The 16511-nt window shown below is 40.0% G+C and overlaps 1 protein-coding gene across 2 annotated transcripts in view; it reads right to left on the reverse strand.

Annotated features, from left to right (window-relative positions):
* The window catches only part of LOC140732121 (tyrosine-protein phosphatase non-receptor type 3-like), a 132090-nt gene that overhangs the window by 64970 nt on the left and 50609 nt on the right, over positions 1–16511 (reverse strand). For both annotated transcript variants that reach the window (XM_073054294.1, XM_073054295.1), the window contains 3 exons: positions 15416–15598; positions 7168–7191; positions 2740–2965 (listed from right to left, as the gene is read on the reverse strand). In XM_073054294.1, coding sequence (XP_072910395.1) covers positions 2740–2965; positions 7168–7191; positions 15416–15598 — 433 coding nt within the window. The remainder of the gene's footprint in view (positions 1–2739; positions 2966–7167; positions 7192–15415; positions 15599–16511) is intronic.

Here is a 16511-nt window from a genome sequence, read left to right on the forward strand (position 1 = left end):
CTTCATCAGTCCTGATGCATTATCCATAGATGCTGCCTGGCCTGCTGAGTTCCTCCAGCATTTTGTGTATGTACCTAGCTAGCCTCATAGCATAGGAGAATAAATTCTGCAGTAAATGATCAACCATAACTTATGGGATGTTGTTAGTCGGGATTCAGCAAAGGTAATGAAACTGATTCTGAATTGGATTTGGTTGGAGAAGTTTATGATCTTAGACTCGTGTAGTGCAAATACTTGCCTTTTATCAATCCAAGTACAAATAATCTCCAGATTATACAATATGTAGGTAAGAAGAAGAAGAAGCATGCCCTTAACTCCTGGTGGGGTCATCGGGTTGCCATCATGACAAGCTTTTTGCACTGATCTTTTTTGGTGATTGCTCATCATGTGGCGTTTCTGTAGCATTCTCCAGTTTATTTTATGAGGTCAAATTGCTAGCTCGACGCTCAACCCAGCACGGATGGAAAGTGTGCAAGGGAGCCGGCTGGATTCAAACTCGGGACCATTTGCACCGGAGTCCAGCGCTGATGCCACTACGCCACCAACCGGCCAATAACTAGGTAAGGACCGATGCATTTTCTGAGGGTTGACTTGTTTTAAATTTCTGCTGACTGAACTTTGCTCTAATTGTGTTCTTTCTTATAAAAATTGTGTTTAATTGATGTTTGATTTATATTTCTCTTATGAATGCTGCTGAAATGTTATGTGCCAGTGATGCTGCTGCAGATAAGGTTTTCATTGCACCTGTGCATACATTTACTTGTGCACATGACAATAAACACGAATTTGACCAAAACAAAATCAATCTGATCTCTATCTCACAGCCAGATACCCAACATTTCGTAATGAAGGGGTTAACATATGAAGAGTGTTTGGCAGCTTCATACTGCCACTCACTGGAATTTAGAAGAATGCAGGTGGGTGGGGGGAGGATCTCATTGAAACCTACTGAATGTTGAAAAGATTAGATTAGGTGGATATGGAGAGGATGTTTCCTACCGTGGGGGTATCCAGAACCAGAGGGCACAGCCTCAAAATTGAGGGGTGACTTTTCAGAACTGAGGCAAGGAGGAGTTTTTTTAGCCAGAGTAGTGAACCTGTGGAATCCTCTGCCGTAGACGGTGGTGGAAGCCAAGTCTGTGGGTATATTTAAAGTGGAACTTGATAGTTTACTGATTGGTCAGGGCATCAAAGGCAGAAAGCATCAGGGCGAGAAGGTAGGTGTATGGGTTGAGTGGGATCCAGGATCAGCTATGATGGAATGGTGGAGGCGACTCGATGGGCTGAATGGCCTGATACCGCTCCTATGTCTTATGGTCTAACATCACTTCTTTACACTTGCTAACAGACCTTTATAAAAATTAAGCAAAGGTTGGTGAATCTTGATCTCACCAAATATAGCCAGATTCCAAAAAAAAACAAATAAAAAATTAAAACCTAGAAGGCAGAATAATTAAAAGATAAGACCATGAGACATAGAAGCAGAATTAGACCATTCAAGCCCATTGAGTCTGCTCCGCTATTACATCATGGCCGATCCTGGATCCTACTCTACCCCATACATGAGCCTTCTTGTCATATCTTTTGATGCCCATATAAATTTATTATACATGATATTCTGCCAGCAAAATTTCTACTTCAGTGAAATTTTCCATAATAGGCAGCACATGTAGTTACTCGAAGAGTTATAATGGAACGTTTAGATGTGCTGAACCTTGATAGGTCACTGATCATGCAAGACTGACGAGTGCAGTTTAAAAATGTGTTATCAATTTTGTAGTAACTGCTTTTGTATAATTCATACTATCCTTTTCCATATTTGTACTTGTGTGTAATTTTACACTCAAGGACCTCCTAAAGTGAACAAGTATACTGATTAAAAAAATACAAGTCACTGCATTCTCTTAAATTTTCAGCCAGTGTTATTCAAAATAATTCATTACAATTCCATTACATCTAATACTTAAGCAACCATAAAACTTTAAATTGCAACTATTGTAATTTTTTTGTTATTTACTCTTACTAGTGTCCTCAAAACACCTGAATGAAGATTAATTAAAAGTCCTAGACACCAAACGTTAATTAATGGCACTTTAAAGAGTAAAAAGGAACTTTGTAGTCTGTAATTCAACCTGAATAACGTTATTAAAGTTAATTTTCTTGCAATAATTCTTAGATTTAAAGGAACTCAAAAACTCAGGAATATTATAATGTAAAGATTCTCCTACTGCACAAAGGGGTATTTTCATGCTGACACCCTTGACCTTTTAAAGTTTAATAAAAGTAATACAAAGCAAAAATAAATTTGATGGGTATATGTACTTAAACCCTTATTTTCTTTAAAACTTTAATTGACAGTTGAGAACTCTTAGCTATAATGAATATGGCTGATAGACCGACTTAATTTTTTAAAGATATGGCTGCTTTTTCTCTCTCTCTTCTTCATTATGCGATTTGACTCTGCATTGACCATGTCAGAATTCAAACAATTCAGAATTCTTTCCATGTCATGGACAAATGCAAATTCACCTTGTATACCCCTGCATCCTCAATCACCTAGTGACCAAAGCAACATTTTAAATTATAAACACGCAGACCAGTAGCCAACAAGAACATGAGAATGAAGAATGAACAACTTGTATTATTGAAAAATTCTGCTACAAATTGCTTTACAAACTAAGAGAGAGAGAGATAATTATATTTCACTTTTAAATGTAGTTTACATTTAGTTTTCCTAACCTTGTAATCACAGTAGAATTGGCTTTGTGTCATTTCATCCTCAGTTGCTCCTGGTGCCATCAATTCACCGGTCTCAAGAAATTGCAAATCAATGCCAGCCGATTGATGGGAAATACAGAGATCATCTTTTGGGCTGTTAGTGTCTACACCGTTCACTGAACATGTTAGTGATTGCTGTTGCCTTTTTATAGTATCAGCAACCTGCTCTTGCACCTCTTCAAATGTCCTAGAAAAGGTTAAATTGCATTAATGAAAGGTGACAACTCTGTTAAAGAGCAAGTTAGACAACAAATTCTAAAACATTAAGAAAGGAAGATTAATTGACGTTAGTCATGATGGATCTATATGGGTAGATTTTTACCTGTTGAATTTTAAGTGATTTTATTTTATACAGAAGAAAGAGTATTTGATGTAAACTGAAGAGAGCAAGACTGGTAGACACAGATAAAGAGTAAATTTAACTTTTATTATCCAAGGCACTGAAAATAAAATCAGAACTGTATAACACTTGATTGTTTACAGACAGAGCACAGAATAGGAATGGTTTATCATAGCATTTAAGATGTGATGGCACTTGAGATCTAAAGTAGAAATTTATGAAAATGCTCATTATGATGGAAAAATTTTCAGTTTATAAAGATTAACTGGGCCAAGAATGAGTGGAATGAAGCTGGTGTTTGGAACCAAGAGCCAGTACATCCTGGTTTTACACAGCATTCCTGTAAGTGCAGGACAAACTGAGCAGCAGATGCTTAGGGCCTCTGATGCTCCACTCAAGGCTGGACTTTACTTGAAGTTAAAGCAAAAGCAGAATATGCTACACTACGCAGAGGAATCCACATCCGTAATCAGTCGTCACAAAATAGAAATGCATGAAAATTCCCATATTAGAGATTAGTAAGGTAAAGATTTTTTAAAAATCAAGTATCTTCTTTAAAAAGATCCCAAATTACTTTTTTTTACCTTAAGGAAATACTGTATTAATATTTGCTTATCAGAGATCTACAGAAGTTCTTACAAACTGTCAGACTTTTTAAGATTCCTTTTTCGACATATTACTTCCCAGCTTGTAACATAATTTCCCCTCCCCCACCCACCTTCCCCCTCACGTGGTCTCACCTATCACCTGCCAGCATGTTCTCCTCTTCCTCTCCTACCTCATTATTCTAGCTTTTGGCGCCTTCCTATCCCCAGTCCCGATGGAGGGTTTTGGCCTGAGATCTCAGCAGTTGAACAGAGAACAAAGAAACAGGAACAGGAACAGGCCCTTTGGCTGACAATGTTGTGCCAAACTAACCAAATGGCCAACTAATCTCTTCAGTCTACACAATGCCATATCCTTCCATTATCCTCACCTTCAAGTGTCTATCTAAACGTCTCTTAAAAATCTCTAGTGTTTCTGTCTCTGCCACCATTCCAGTCAGCGCATTCCAGGCACCCACAACTGTGTTTAAAAAAAACTTTGCCCCCACATCTCTTTGAACTGTTATGAATGTACCACAGCTCTGAGGGGCCGAAGGGTGCGGGGTAGCCCCCTCCTTTGTGAGAATCGCAAGATCACTATTGAGTCAATTCAGGAGACCCAGGAAATGAGAGAAAGACATGCCGAATCCACAAGGCGTTGGAATGTGCCTTGGCCTCTGAGAGGCGGACCCATTGATGCCGGCTATTGTCTCTTGGAGACGGACTTGCGTATTGCATCCTGGACGATGCATCGACGCCCCAGGCAATGAACCGAGGGGGAGGCTGGTGGAGGGATTGCATCATCATCTCAACCTGATTGACATCTGAGACCCTGTGAGTCAGGATAAAAGAGGGTCTGTGGGAACAGCCCCTCAGACGCACCAGAAGAAACGCTAGCGATCCCGTAATAGCGAAAGCCAGTGGAAGGCCACGTGTGTCCGCTTCCATTTGCCCGGAATTGGTGACCTTTGCCACGGAAAACGGTTTTTAGCTAACAATGGGGAACTCAACTCCCAACGACTCTCGAAGGATTGACATCATAAAAGGAATGGGCAAGTTTTAACCCGTCTTTCTCTCCAACCAAAGAGCTGCAGCTTGAATGACAGTGACTTTTATATTTCCATCGGACAATACATTATCCCCTAGACAACAATAGAGCTATTTCTTATTGATTATTATTATACCCGCGCTTTTAGATTTAGTATTGATGAAGTATATTATCTGTATGTTTGCATTGATATTCTTTTGTGTCTTTTTATCAATAAATACTGTTAAAAAATAGTACCATCGGACTTCAACGGACCTCTCTATCTTTGCTGGTAAGTGACCCAGTTACGGGGTACGTAACAGAACTTAACCCCTCTCACCTTAAGTACACGCCCACTGGTATCAGACATTTCAACCCTGGGAGAAAAAAACATTGTCTGTCTACTCTATTATACCTCTCAAAATTTTATTAGCCTCTACCAGATCTCCCTTCAGCCTCTGCTGCTCCAGAGAAAACAACCCCAGTTTGTCCATTTTCTCATTATAGCACATGCTCTAATCCAGACAGCATCCTGATAGAGCTCTTCCACAACCTTTCCAAAGCCTCAGCATCCTTCCTATAATGGGGAGACCAGAACTGTATGCAATACTCCAGCCTAATTATAGTCTTATAATGCTGCAATATAACTTCCTGACTTTTGAACTCAATACCTCAACTAATAAAAGCAAAAAAGCCATATGCTTAATTAATTACCCTATCAGCCCCTGTGTAACCACATTCAGGGAACTATGAACTTGGACCTCAAGAACCTTGTGCTCAACAACACTGTTAGGGGTCTTTCCTGATCTTAGCTGATCTGAAGAACTGTAAACTAATCAATATCCTGTTATCAGGTCTAGTGAGTGATCATTATAAATAACACTGCAGAGATACTTGAATTCTTCCACTGTTCTCAGTCTTGTTCCCGTGATAATGATAGAGGGGGTGGTAGTAGCTGATCCAGGAGCAGGATGAAATAGGACTTCTGTTTTGCTTAGGTTGATGGTAAGACCAGAGATGCAAGGCTTTGGCAACTTTCTTGACAATTAGCTGAAGATCGGGCTCAAGGTGAGCCATCAGAGCACAAATGTTGGCGTAGAGGGTTTCAACAAAGAATTTCTTGACTATCTTGTCCTGACACTCAGACTATGCAGGTCAAAGAGCGATCCATCATTTCTGTACTTCAGGTGGATACCACATTTGAGGTCTTTGACTGTGTGATTCAGCACATAGTTAAAGAACAGGCTGAACAGCACAGGTGTCAACACACCCTTGTTTCACTCCAGTGCTTTGATCGACTGTGATCATAGGTGTTGAATCATCACAACATCTGTCTGTCTACAAAACTAAAGGTGTACAAAGCTGTTCTCTTCAGCTGTCTCCTGCATGGTTTGGAAACCTGGGCCATTTACAGAAGACACCTCAAAATGCTAGAGGGATTCTATATGCATAATCTGAGATTGATCCTTGGCATCCATTGTCAGGACCACATCACAAACCTAGAGGTCCTCAACAGGGCAGAGACACCAAGGCTTTGATTGTAAAACCACATCTTCAGTGGACAGAGCATGACATACGCATGAAAGATCCCGAATCCCTAAGCAGCTCTGTATGTTGAGTTTTCGTTGGGCAAGAGGAATTGAGGCAGGTTCAAAGGCTGAATGAGAAAGCTAACATTGCACATACTGAACTTGTATTAAGACAGCTGGAACGGAGTGCGCAATACTGGTGTGGCTGGTGATCCTTAGTTAAAACTGCTCACAACACTCTGATGGAGAGATGCCGAGCAGTACTAATTGCTGCCTGACAGAGAAAGAAAGTTATCGCAGCGGTTCCACTTACAGATCCAGTACAGTTCTCATGCCTTTATTGTGGGCGTCTATGTCACTCATATTTCAGACTCAATGGCCATGTATGAACAAGCAACTGCACAAAACTAATCATCATTGTCAGATATGACAGACAACCAATGATCCTGTTGTATTCCATGGCAGAAGGAAACAACAAGGAGAGAGAATTAGAGTTAAATCAGGTTCACAAAGGGTACAGAAGGGAAGAGAATGAAGGAAAATAAACCAAAAGGGAGGAACAACAGAAAAGTTAGAAATAAAATTAATACTTTTTAAATGAACATTTTATTTAAGAATGTTATCAAACAGATAAAATAGCATCTCATTGTATTAATACTTTCATAATATTAAGTTCATGTACAGCACAGCTAAAATCCAACCTCAAGTTTCTTTGGTGAATTTAATGGAAAATTATTTGTTACAAATAATTAAGCCACTATGGATAGCCATAAATCTGCAAGTAAATTCTGCAAAAACATCTAACTCCCCTAATCTCCAAATTTTCCATTAACTAATACTGGCATTCTTCGCTCATAATCATTTCCTTTGTTTTAAGCAACTTTTGAAGAAAATGGACTAGTAACTTACTTTGAAGATTGTTGTTTCTCCGACCTGTAAAAGATTATCATCAGTATCATTCAGTACAGATATATATCTCTTTATTTTTACTTTACATATACCCAAATTAATGCATACTGAATTTGTGAGAAAAAATAGATCTTTCAGTTTTCATTACGACACACAAAAAAAAGAACTCTGATGAGAAGCAGAGAGATTAACATAAGAACATAACAAATAGGAGCAGGAGTAGGCTATCTAGCCTGTTGAGCCAACTCCACCATTCAATAAGATCATGGCTGATTTGACCACAGACTCATCTCCACCTACCTGCTTTTTACCCATAACCCTTAATTACCCTACTATGCAAAAATCTATCCAACCATGTCTTAAATATATTTACTGAGGTGGTCTCCACTGCTTCATTGGGCAGAGAATTCCACAGATTCACCACTCTTTGGGAAAGGCAGTTACTCACCTTCATCCAAAATTTACCCTCCCAAATCTTGAGGTCATGTCCCCTCGTTCTAGTCTCACCTACCAGTGCAAACAACTTTCCTGCCTCTATCTTATCTATCCCTTTCATAATTTTATATGTTTCTATAAGATCTCCTCTCATTCTTCTGAAATCCAGCGAGGACAGTCCCAGGTGACTTAATCTCTCTTCGTAGTCTAAACCCCTCATCTCCGCAATCAACCTGGTGAACCTCCTCTGCACCACCTCCAAAGCAAGTATATCCTTCCTCAAGTAAGGAGACCAGAACTGCACGTAGCACTTCAGGTGTGGCCTCACCAGTACCCTGTACAGTTGCAATATAACATCCCTGCTCCTAAATTCTATCCCTCTAGCAATGAAGGCCAACATTCCATTTGCCTTCTTGACAGCCTACTGTACTTGCAAACCAACTTTTTGTGATTCATGTACAAGCACTCCAAAGTCCTACTGCACAGCAGCATGTTGCAATCTTTTACCATTAAATAATCTGCTCTTACATTTTTCCTTTCAAAATGGATGACCTCACATATACCAACATTGTACTCCATTTGCCAGACCCTTGCCCACTCACTTAACCGTATATCTCTCTGCAGACTCTCTGTATCCTCTGCACAATTTGCTTATAAACTCAATTTTGTGTCATCAGCAAACTTAAATACACTACACTCAGTCCCCTCTTCCAGATCGGTGCAGGCCCAGCACTGACCCCTGCAGCACACTGCTCACCACTGATTGCCAACCAGAGAAACACCCATATATCCCATCTCGCTGCTTTCTATTGGTAAGCCAATACTCTACCCATGCTAATACATAACCCCCAACTCTATGCATCCTTATCTCATGGATAAGTCTTTTATGTGGCACCTTATTGAACACCTACTGGAAATCCAAGTAAATAATGTCTATCTGTTCCCCTCTATCCACTACACTCATTATATCCTCAAATAACTCCAGTAAGTTTGTCAAACAGGACCTGCCTTTGCTCAATTCATGCCGCGTCTGCATGATGGATCCATTACTTTCCAGATACCTCGCTATTTCTTTTTTAATGATAGCTTCAAGCATTTTCCCAACTACAGATGTTAAACTGACCATCCAACCTATCAATGCCTCCCAATTTAATTAACATCTATCAGCACTCTCCTCAGCCTTTGACACTCCAGGGAAAAAAAGTCCAAGTCTGTCCAACCTCTCCTTATATACTAATACACTCCAACTTAGGTAGCATCCTGATGAATCTTCTCTACATCCTCTGAGGCCTCTGCATCCTTTCTATAATGGAGCAACTAGAATTAAACACAATACTCCTAATTCAGCCTAACCAAAGTGTTATACAGCTGCATCAGGGCTTCCTGACGTTTCTACTCATTGTGCCGAACAATTAAGACAAGCATGCCATATGGCTTCTTTACTTTTGGTGCCTCTTTCAGGGAGATAAGGAATTGGACCTCATGATCCCTTTGTATATCAGTAGTCAAGGGCTCTTAACCACTTCCCCCTAACCTAACAAAATCCTAGCCAATTCTGATAAGCTAGGATTTGTATATCTGCAGTTCCTGCGTATCTAAAATAAAAGTATCAATACTGGGATTACTTAGCATGTCAGGCAGCATTTCTCATTTCAGTTATTAATAATAAGTTATTAATAAGTCCTCCAAGATGGAAATTAGGTAACGTTAATTTCATTAATAATGTTGTTATCTGATAACACTGGTGTAAGTTGTCCTGACATTTATGCCTATGGCAACTATTGGAACGAGCAATTCATTCCACCCAACTAATTAGGTTTATCATAAACAGCTTTTGAAAGATACAATGGAATTTCTTTCAACTAACTTTAAGATAGCTACTTCCTGTCATTACAACTCTCTATATTAAAAAAGTAACTTCATATCCCTTCCAGCTTTTCTGCAAATTATCTGACATCTGCATACTCCAATATCTGGCCCTTCTGTAAGTGAAAACATTGTCTGCTCTCTACAGACAATTAAAAACTCATGAATTTAATCCCCCCTTTCAAATATTCCCTTAAATTCTTTAGGAAAGCAGCCAATTTCTCTAATGTCTTCACTTGATTGAAGGATGGAGAAAGAAAATGATGAACTTCATGAATATCATCAATAGAAAATGCTAGTCTATTATAAAGTGTGAGGTGATAAAGGTGCAAAAAATCTGTACTACTTGACATGAATTTATGAAATGAAAACCTACTGGAATTTTATTTTTGAGCTGCAACAAGGGAGAACTATACAAGTTTGTAAAATTAAAGCATGTGTAACTGGTGTAATGCTCTATTCCCTCACATTCTGGCACTGCATCTGCATCTCAATGTACTAACAAATCACTTTTGATACTATTAATGAGAGACTGATGTAAGGGGCAGGGCTTCAGGTTCCTGGATCACTGGGGCTTCTTCTGGGGGAGGTGTTGTTGTTGTTCGTCCTTCGGAGTCGAAGACGACCACGACTTCTGTCAGGTGGAGGGTTTGTGACTGTGGGTCCGGAGATGACTGCTGAGGCCAATCCGGGCCCTGAAAGCTCACCCACATGTGGGACACATGAGGGTAGGTGCTGCAGTGGAAGTGGAGGTAGTTTGAGCCTTGCGCGCAGCGCGTTTCCTCTGAGCCTCTGTGGTGCGCCTGATTTCTGCTGCATACGCTCCTTTAGCGGTCCTGCTCCACCAGGTTGGGCGGTCCAGAGCAAGCGATTCCCAGTTACTGGGATTGATGTTGAGGTCTTTGAGGGACACTTTGAGGCAGTCTTTGAAACATTTCTTCTGCCATCCAACTGAGCACTTGCCCTGGCTCAGCTCACCATACAGCAGCTGTTTTGGTAGTCCACTGTCAGACATCCTGATGACATGGTCAGCCCATCTGGCTTGGGCTTTCTGTAGGAGGGTGTAGACGCTGTGGGTGCTACAACCTGTACAAAAAGGAGGGGTTACACCGGTACCCAAAGGGGTCCAATATCCTAGCAGCAGGTTTAACCCTCCTGTTAGGGAGGGTTTAAACTAATTTGACAGGGGGATGGGAACCAGAGTGATAGGGCTGAGGAAGGGGGAAAACAGAAATAAATCAAAGATGGCATGCAACAGAGATGACAGAAAGGACAGGCAGGAGATGATGCATAATCACAGCCAGTGGGGTGATTTACAGAGCAATAGCGGCATGGTGCAGTTAAAACAAAAAGCAACAAATACTGGACTGAAAGTGTTATATTTGAATGCATGCAGCATAAGAAATAAGATGGACGATCTTAAAATTCAGCTACAGATTGGCAAGTATGACACTGTGGCCATCTCTGAAACTTGGCTAAAGGATGGCTGCCATTGGGAGCTAAACATTTAAGGATAGACGGTGTATTAGAAAGATAGGTTAGTAGGCAGAGAGGGTGTTGTGGCCCTGTATATAAGAGATAATATTAAATCATTAGAAAGGGATGACATAGGATTGGAAGTTGGAGAGTCTCTCTGGGTTGAGTTAAGAAGTGGCAAGGGTAAAAGGACCCTAATGGCAGTTGTATACAGAACTCCAAACAGCAGCCAGAATGTGGATTACAAATTACAGCAGGAGATAGAAAAGGCGTGTCAGAAGGGCGATGTCATGATAATCACTGGGGATTTTAACATGAAAGTGAATTGTGAAAACCAGGCCGGTTCTGAACCTAAAGAGAGAGAATTTGTAGAATGTCTAAGGGATGGCTTTTTAGAACAGCTCGTTGTTGAGCCCACTTGGGTATTGTGCAATGATGTGGTGGTGATAAGAGAGCTTAAGGTTAAGGAACCCTTAGGGAATAGTGATTGCAATATGATTGCTTTTACGTTGAAATTTGAGGAGAAACTAAATTCCAATGTGTCGTTATTTTAGTGGAATAAAGGAGATTACAATGGCATGAGAGGGGAACTGGAAAGTTGACTGGAAAGGAGCACTAGGAGGAAGGACAGCAGAACAGTAACTGCTAGAGTTTCTGTGAAAAATGAGGGAAGTACAAGACAGATATATTCCAAATAAGAAGAAATTTTCAAATGGAAGAAACACGCTACCGTGGTTGACAAGTGAAGTCAGAGTCAAAGTAATAGCAAAAGAGAGGGCATACAACGAAACCAAAGCTAGTGGCCAGATAGAGGATTGGGAAGCTTTTAAAAACTTGCAGAAGGAAATAAGAAAGTTATTAGGAAGGAAAAGATGAATTATGAAAAGAAGCTGGTGACTAATATCAAATACCGTAAGTTACTAAAAGCTTTTTTAAAGTATATAAAGAGTAAAAGAGAATTACGGCTAGATATAGGACCAATAGAAAATGATGCTGGAGATATTGTAATGAGAGACGCAGAGATGGCAGAGGAACTGAATAAGCATTTTGCATTAGTCTTCAGTGTAAGACATCTGCAGTATACCGGAAGTGAAGTATGTGCAGTGAAAATTAAAACTATGAGGGTGGATAAATATCCTGGACCTGATGGAATGCACCCTCAAGTTCTGAAGGAAGTAGCTGGAGAGATTGCAGGGGCATTAACAATGATCTTTCAAGAACTGCTAGATTCCGGCATTGTACCGGATGACTGGAAAATTGCAAATGTTACTCATCTATTTAAGAAGGGTGGGAGGCAGCAGAAAGGAAACTATAGACCAGTTAGCCTGACATTGGTGGTTGGGAAGTTGTTGGAATCAATTGTTAGGGATGGGATTACGGTATACCTGGAGGCACATGACAAGATAAGCCAAAGCCAGCATAGTTTCCTGAAAGGAAAATCCTGCCTGACTAACCTACTGCAATTTTTTGAGGAAATTACAAGCAGGGTAGACAAAGGAGATGCAGTAGATGTGGTGTACTTAGATTTTCAGAAGGCCTTTGACAAGGTGCCACACAAGGCTGATTAGCAAGAAAAGCCCATGGAATTATGGGAAAGTTACTAGCATGGGTGGAGCATTGGCTGATCAGCAGAAAACAGAGAGTGGGAATAAAGGGATCCCATTCTGGCTGGCTGCCGGTTACCAGTGGAGTTCCACAGGGGTCGATGTTGAGACTGCTGCTTTTTACAATGTATGTCAATGATTTGGACTATAGGATTAATGGATTTGTGACTAAATTTGCTGATGATACAAAGATAGGTGGAGGTGCGGATAGTGTTGAGGAAACAGAGAGCCTACAGAGAGACTTAAAATAGTTCAGGGGAATGGGCAAAGAAATGCCAATGAAATACAATGTTGGAAGGTGGATGGTCATGCACCGGTGGAAGAAACAAATGGGCAGACTATTATTTAGATGGGAAGAGAATTCAAAATGCAGAGATTCAAAGGGACCTGGGAGTCCTTGTGCAGGATATCCTATTGTTAAAAGGCCTGAACAGGTTAGATACGGCAAAGTTATTTCTCATGGTGGGGGAGTCTAGGACAAGAGGGCATGACATCAGGATTGAAGGATGTCCATTTAGAACAGAGATGCAGACAAATTATTTTAGTCAGAGGGTGTTAAATCTGTGGAATTTGTTGCCATGAGCTGCTGTGGAGGCCAAGTCACTGGGTGCATTTAAGATAGAGATAGATAGGTTCTTCATTAGCCAGAGCATCAAAGGGTATGGGGAGAAAGCAGGGGAGTGGGGATGACTGGAAGAATTCGATCAGCCCATGATTGATTGGTAGAGTAGACTTGATGGGCTGAATACCCTACTTCTGCTCCTATATCTTATGGTCTCATAATGGGCAAAGTCCTTTCTGTTAAAGCCAGCAAACTTTATTATTCTAATTCTTTGCTAGAGGAAATAGACTCACAACTCCCAAAAAAATAAAAGCATCACTACAACCTTAAGGAACAGAAAAACAAAGGAGATGATTTCCTTTCTTTTTAATAGCCAAAATAAAAGATCACAACGGTCGGGAACAGTCCTAAGAACTTCCTAAGAACGCTATTCATCTAGCAATGACATGCCAGTTGGAAAGATCCAACAATTTTCATCATCTTGCAATCAAAAGAAATAGGATATTGACAAAAATCAAATGACCCCAGTAAGAAAACAGTGCCTTGTAAATGTAATCAGCTCACAACCCTTTGTTCACAGAAATAAGTATTACAAGGAATTTTATCAATTTAACTGATAATTTTTACTTGTGAATAATAAAACAGGGAAAATTGTAAATCACGAAAAACTAGAAATTCAAAAACTGAAATGTCAGCAGTGTAAAAGTATTTACTCCCCTTTTCTCAGTACTTAATTGAACCACCTCTTGCAGCTATTACAGCCAGTAGTATTTTTGGACAAGTCTCTATTAGCTTTGCACACATGATGGAGACAGATTTGCCCATTCCTCCCTGCAAAATTACTCAAGCTGTACCATGTTAGTTGGGGAGCGGCAGTGGACAACAATCTTGAGGTCTTGCCAGAGATGTTCGATCAGGTTAAGGTCAGGGCTCTGACTGGTCCATTCAAGAACATCTATTTTCTTCATCTGAAGCCACTTTGTGGTTGCTCTGGCAATGTGGTTTGGGTCACTGTCTTCCTGAAAGATGAACTTCCTCCCTAGTTTAAGCTTTCTGGCAGAGGCTAGCAGGTTTTTATCCAGGATCTTTCTGTATTTAGTAGCATTCATTTTCCCAGCAATCCTGACCAGATTTCCAGTCCCTGCAGCTGAAAAGCATCCCATAGCCTGATGTTACCTCCACCATACTTTACAGTAGGATGGTGTTTCCTGGCTGATGTGCAGTATCGGATTTATGCCACATGTACCACTTAATATTGAGGTTAAAATGTTCCACTTCCGTCTCATCTGAATACAAGTCCTTCTTCCACATCTTTACTGTACCTTCTAAGGGCCGCTTTGCAAGGCTTTATGGTCAGGGATATGCTCCTTTTCTTTCGCCAGGGCTTCTTCCTTGCCACCCTTCCATTAATACCCTTTTTGTGCGAGGCCTTTGAGATTGTGGAATCTTCATCTCCATTTGCAGCCACTGACTTCTACAATTCACTCAGAGTGACTTTGGTGTCACAGTAGCTGCTCTTACAAGTGCTGTTTTTCTCTGGTGACTAAGTTTAAAGGGGAGCTATGACCTAGGCACTGGACTGTCATTTCATATTTGTTTCCACTTTCTCACAATGGTCCTCACTGAGAACAGATACATGTTCAGTGCCTTTGAGATGGTCTTGTCCCTTTCACAGATTTGACTTTGTCTGTTATCATTTCCCTGACTTGTCAACAAGTTGGGTGAGTTGGTAATATACAGTATTGCACCTGAGAAAAGTTAGCATAGTAACTACAAAGGGGATGAAGACTTTTTCAGCCTCACAATTTTGGATTTTAGTTTTTAGAAAATTAACAGGTTTTTGGCCTTTTTTTTCGATTTGACATGATGCACAATGTTTTGTAGATTAGCTCAAAAATCCTACTTAAATATATTTCAAATTTAGGAAAATGATACAGCAAAATGTGAAGATAGTTCTGGGGAATAGTTGTGAATACTTTTTCAAGGCACTGTGTCAATGATGTGAAAGGCAGTCTACCACTGCACATCCCTATTACAAAAAACACATAACATGGAATTTATTGTGAGGAAAAGGACGTCTCATATCCACAAAATTTATGAAAATGCATGACATGGCAATTAGTGCAACCTCAAAACTGAAAATGGTCACTGCGATCAAATTAGAAAAATTATTGTGATCAAAATTTTGGTTGACGACTTCCTAGGTGTGCTTCAGGGCAGAGGTTTACCCCATAGTTTTCTGTGTGAGAGAAAATAACCTTATAGCATTAATTCTACCATTTGATAAAACACTTAAATCACATACCAGCTGTGTGTTGCAGAACTTGGATTGGACTCTGCATCAATTTTAGTTGCTTTGGTGGGAATGTTTGCCTTGTAGTTATAAAACACCTCTTCACTTTCTGTGATGTATGCCATCTCGGTGGCAAGGTTGTCTACGGAGGAATGCCGTGGCTTTTGAGCATTATGCCTTACTCTTGGACTTGGCCTATTAGCAGTACAAAATGGTGAGGCTTTTATTAGTTACAGTAGGATGCTCAATAACATTCTATTTTACCCATTAACATGAGCATTTCTAACTTCACTTGGATTCATGCTGTGGCAACTTACAGCACAGTTCTGATTCATTGCTGCATATTGGAAGTTCTACACCAGCATTAGTGGAGTCTGCAGGTCCAGATACTCTGGGATATATTCTCCTCAGTGGAAGGAAGTATCGTATGCTTAAGAGTTTTCATATAAGGTAATAGCCACAGTTGAAACAACCATCTTCATACCTTACATACTACTACTATGAAGGAAAACGTGTGGTACAATCACGATTTTCTAGAATCCTGATCTATTTGTTTAATGCACTTAAAGTAATACAAAATAAAGTAATATCAAATAAATAAAATAGTACATTCAAATGCAGTTATTTTCTATATTGCATGAGAGCATTGGCCTGTCAGAATTTTTAACTGGTCACCTCTTTGAAGTCTTGGGTCCAAGATGTACATTTATATAAATAATTCATATAGACACATGACATCTTCCTTTAAGTATGATAGAATTTACTGTAATTAGATTCCAAGTGTAATTGCTCCCCCATTCATTCTGACATTTCCCTAAGGTACTCACCATCAGGGCTGACAGTAAAGACAGTTAACTTGAAGAACTCATTCATTGCTACACTAGAACCAGCTATGTAATAGCAAAACGGGACAGCTCCATGTCCCATTTGTAAAATAGACGATCTCCATTTTGCTGAGTCAGAAACACATACCTAATTTGAAAGTTATGATTGTTGTTATTTTGGCAGAACATAAAGGAATTACCACTGTTGAGCAGTGTTCCAAATTCTAATTGCAATCATACAGCACAGACACAGGCCCTTTCATCTTTTCTTGTCCAAGGCGACT

This window comes from Hemitrygon akajei, chromosome 8 (genome assembly GCF_048418815.1).
Source record: "Hemitrygon akajei chromosome 8, sHemAka1.3, whole genome shotgun sequence".
NCBI lineage: Eukaryota > Metazoa > Chordata > Chondrichthyes > Myliobatiformes > Dasyatidae > Hemitrygon > Hemitrygon akajei.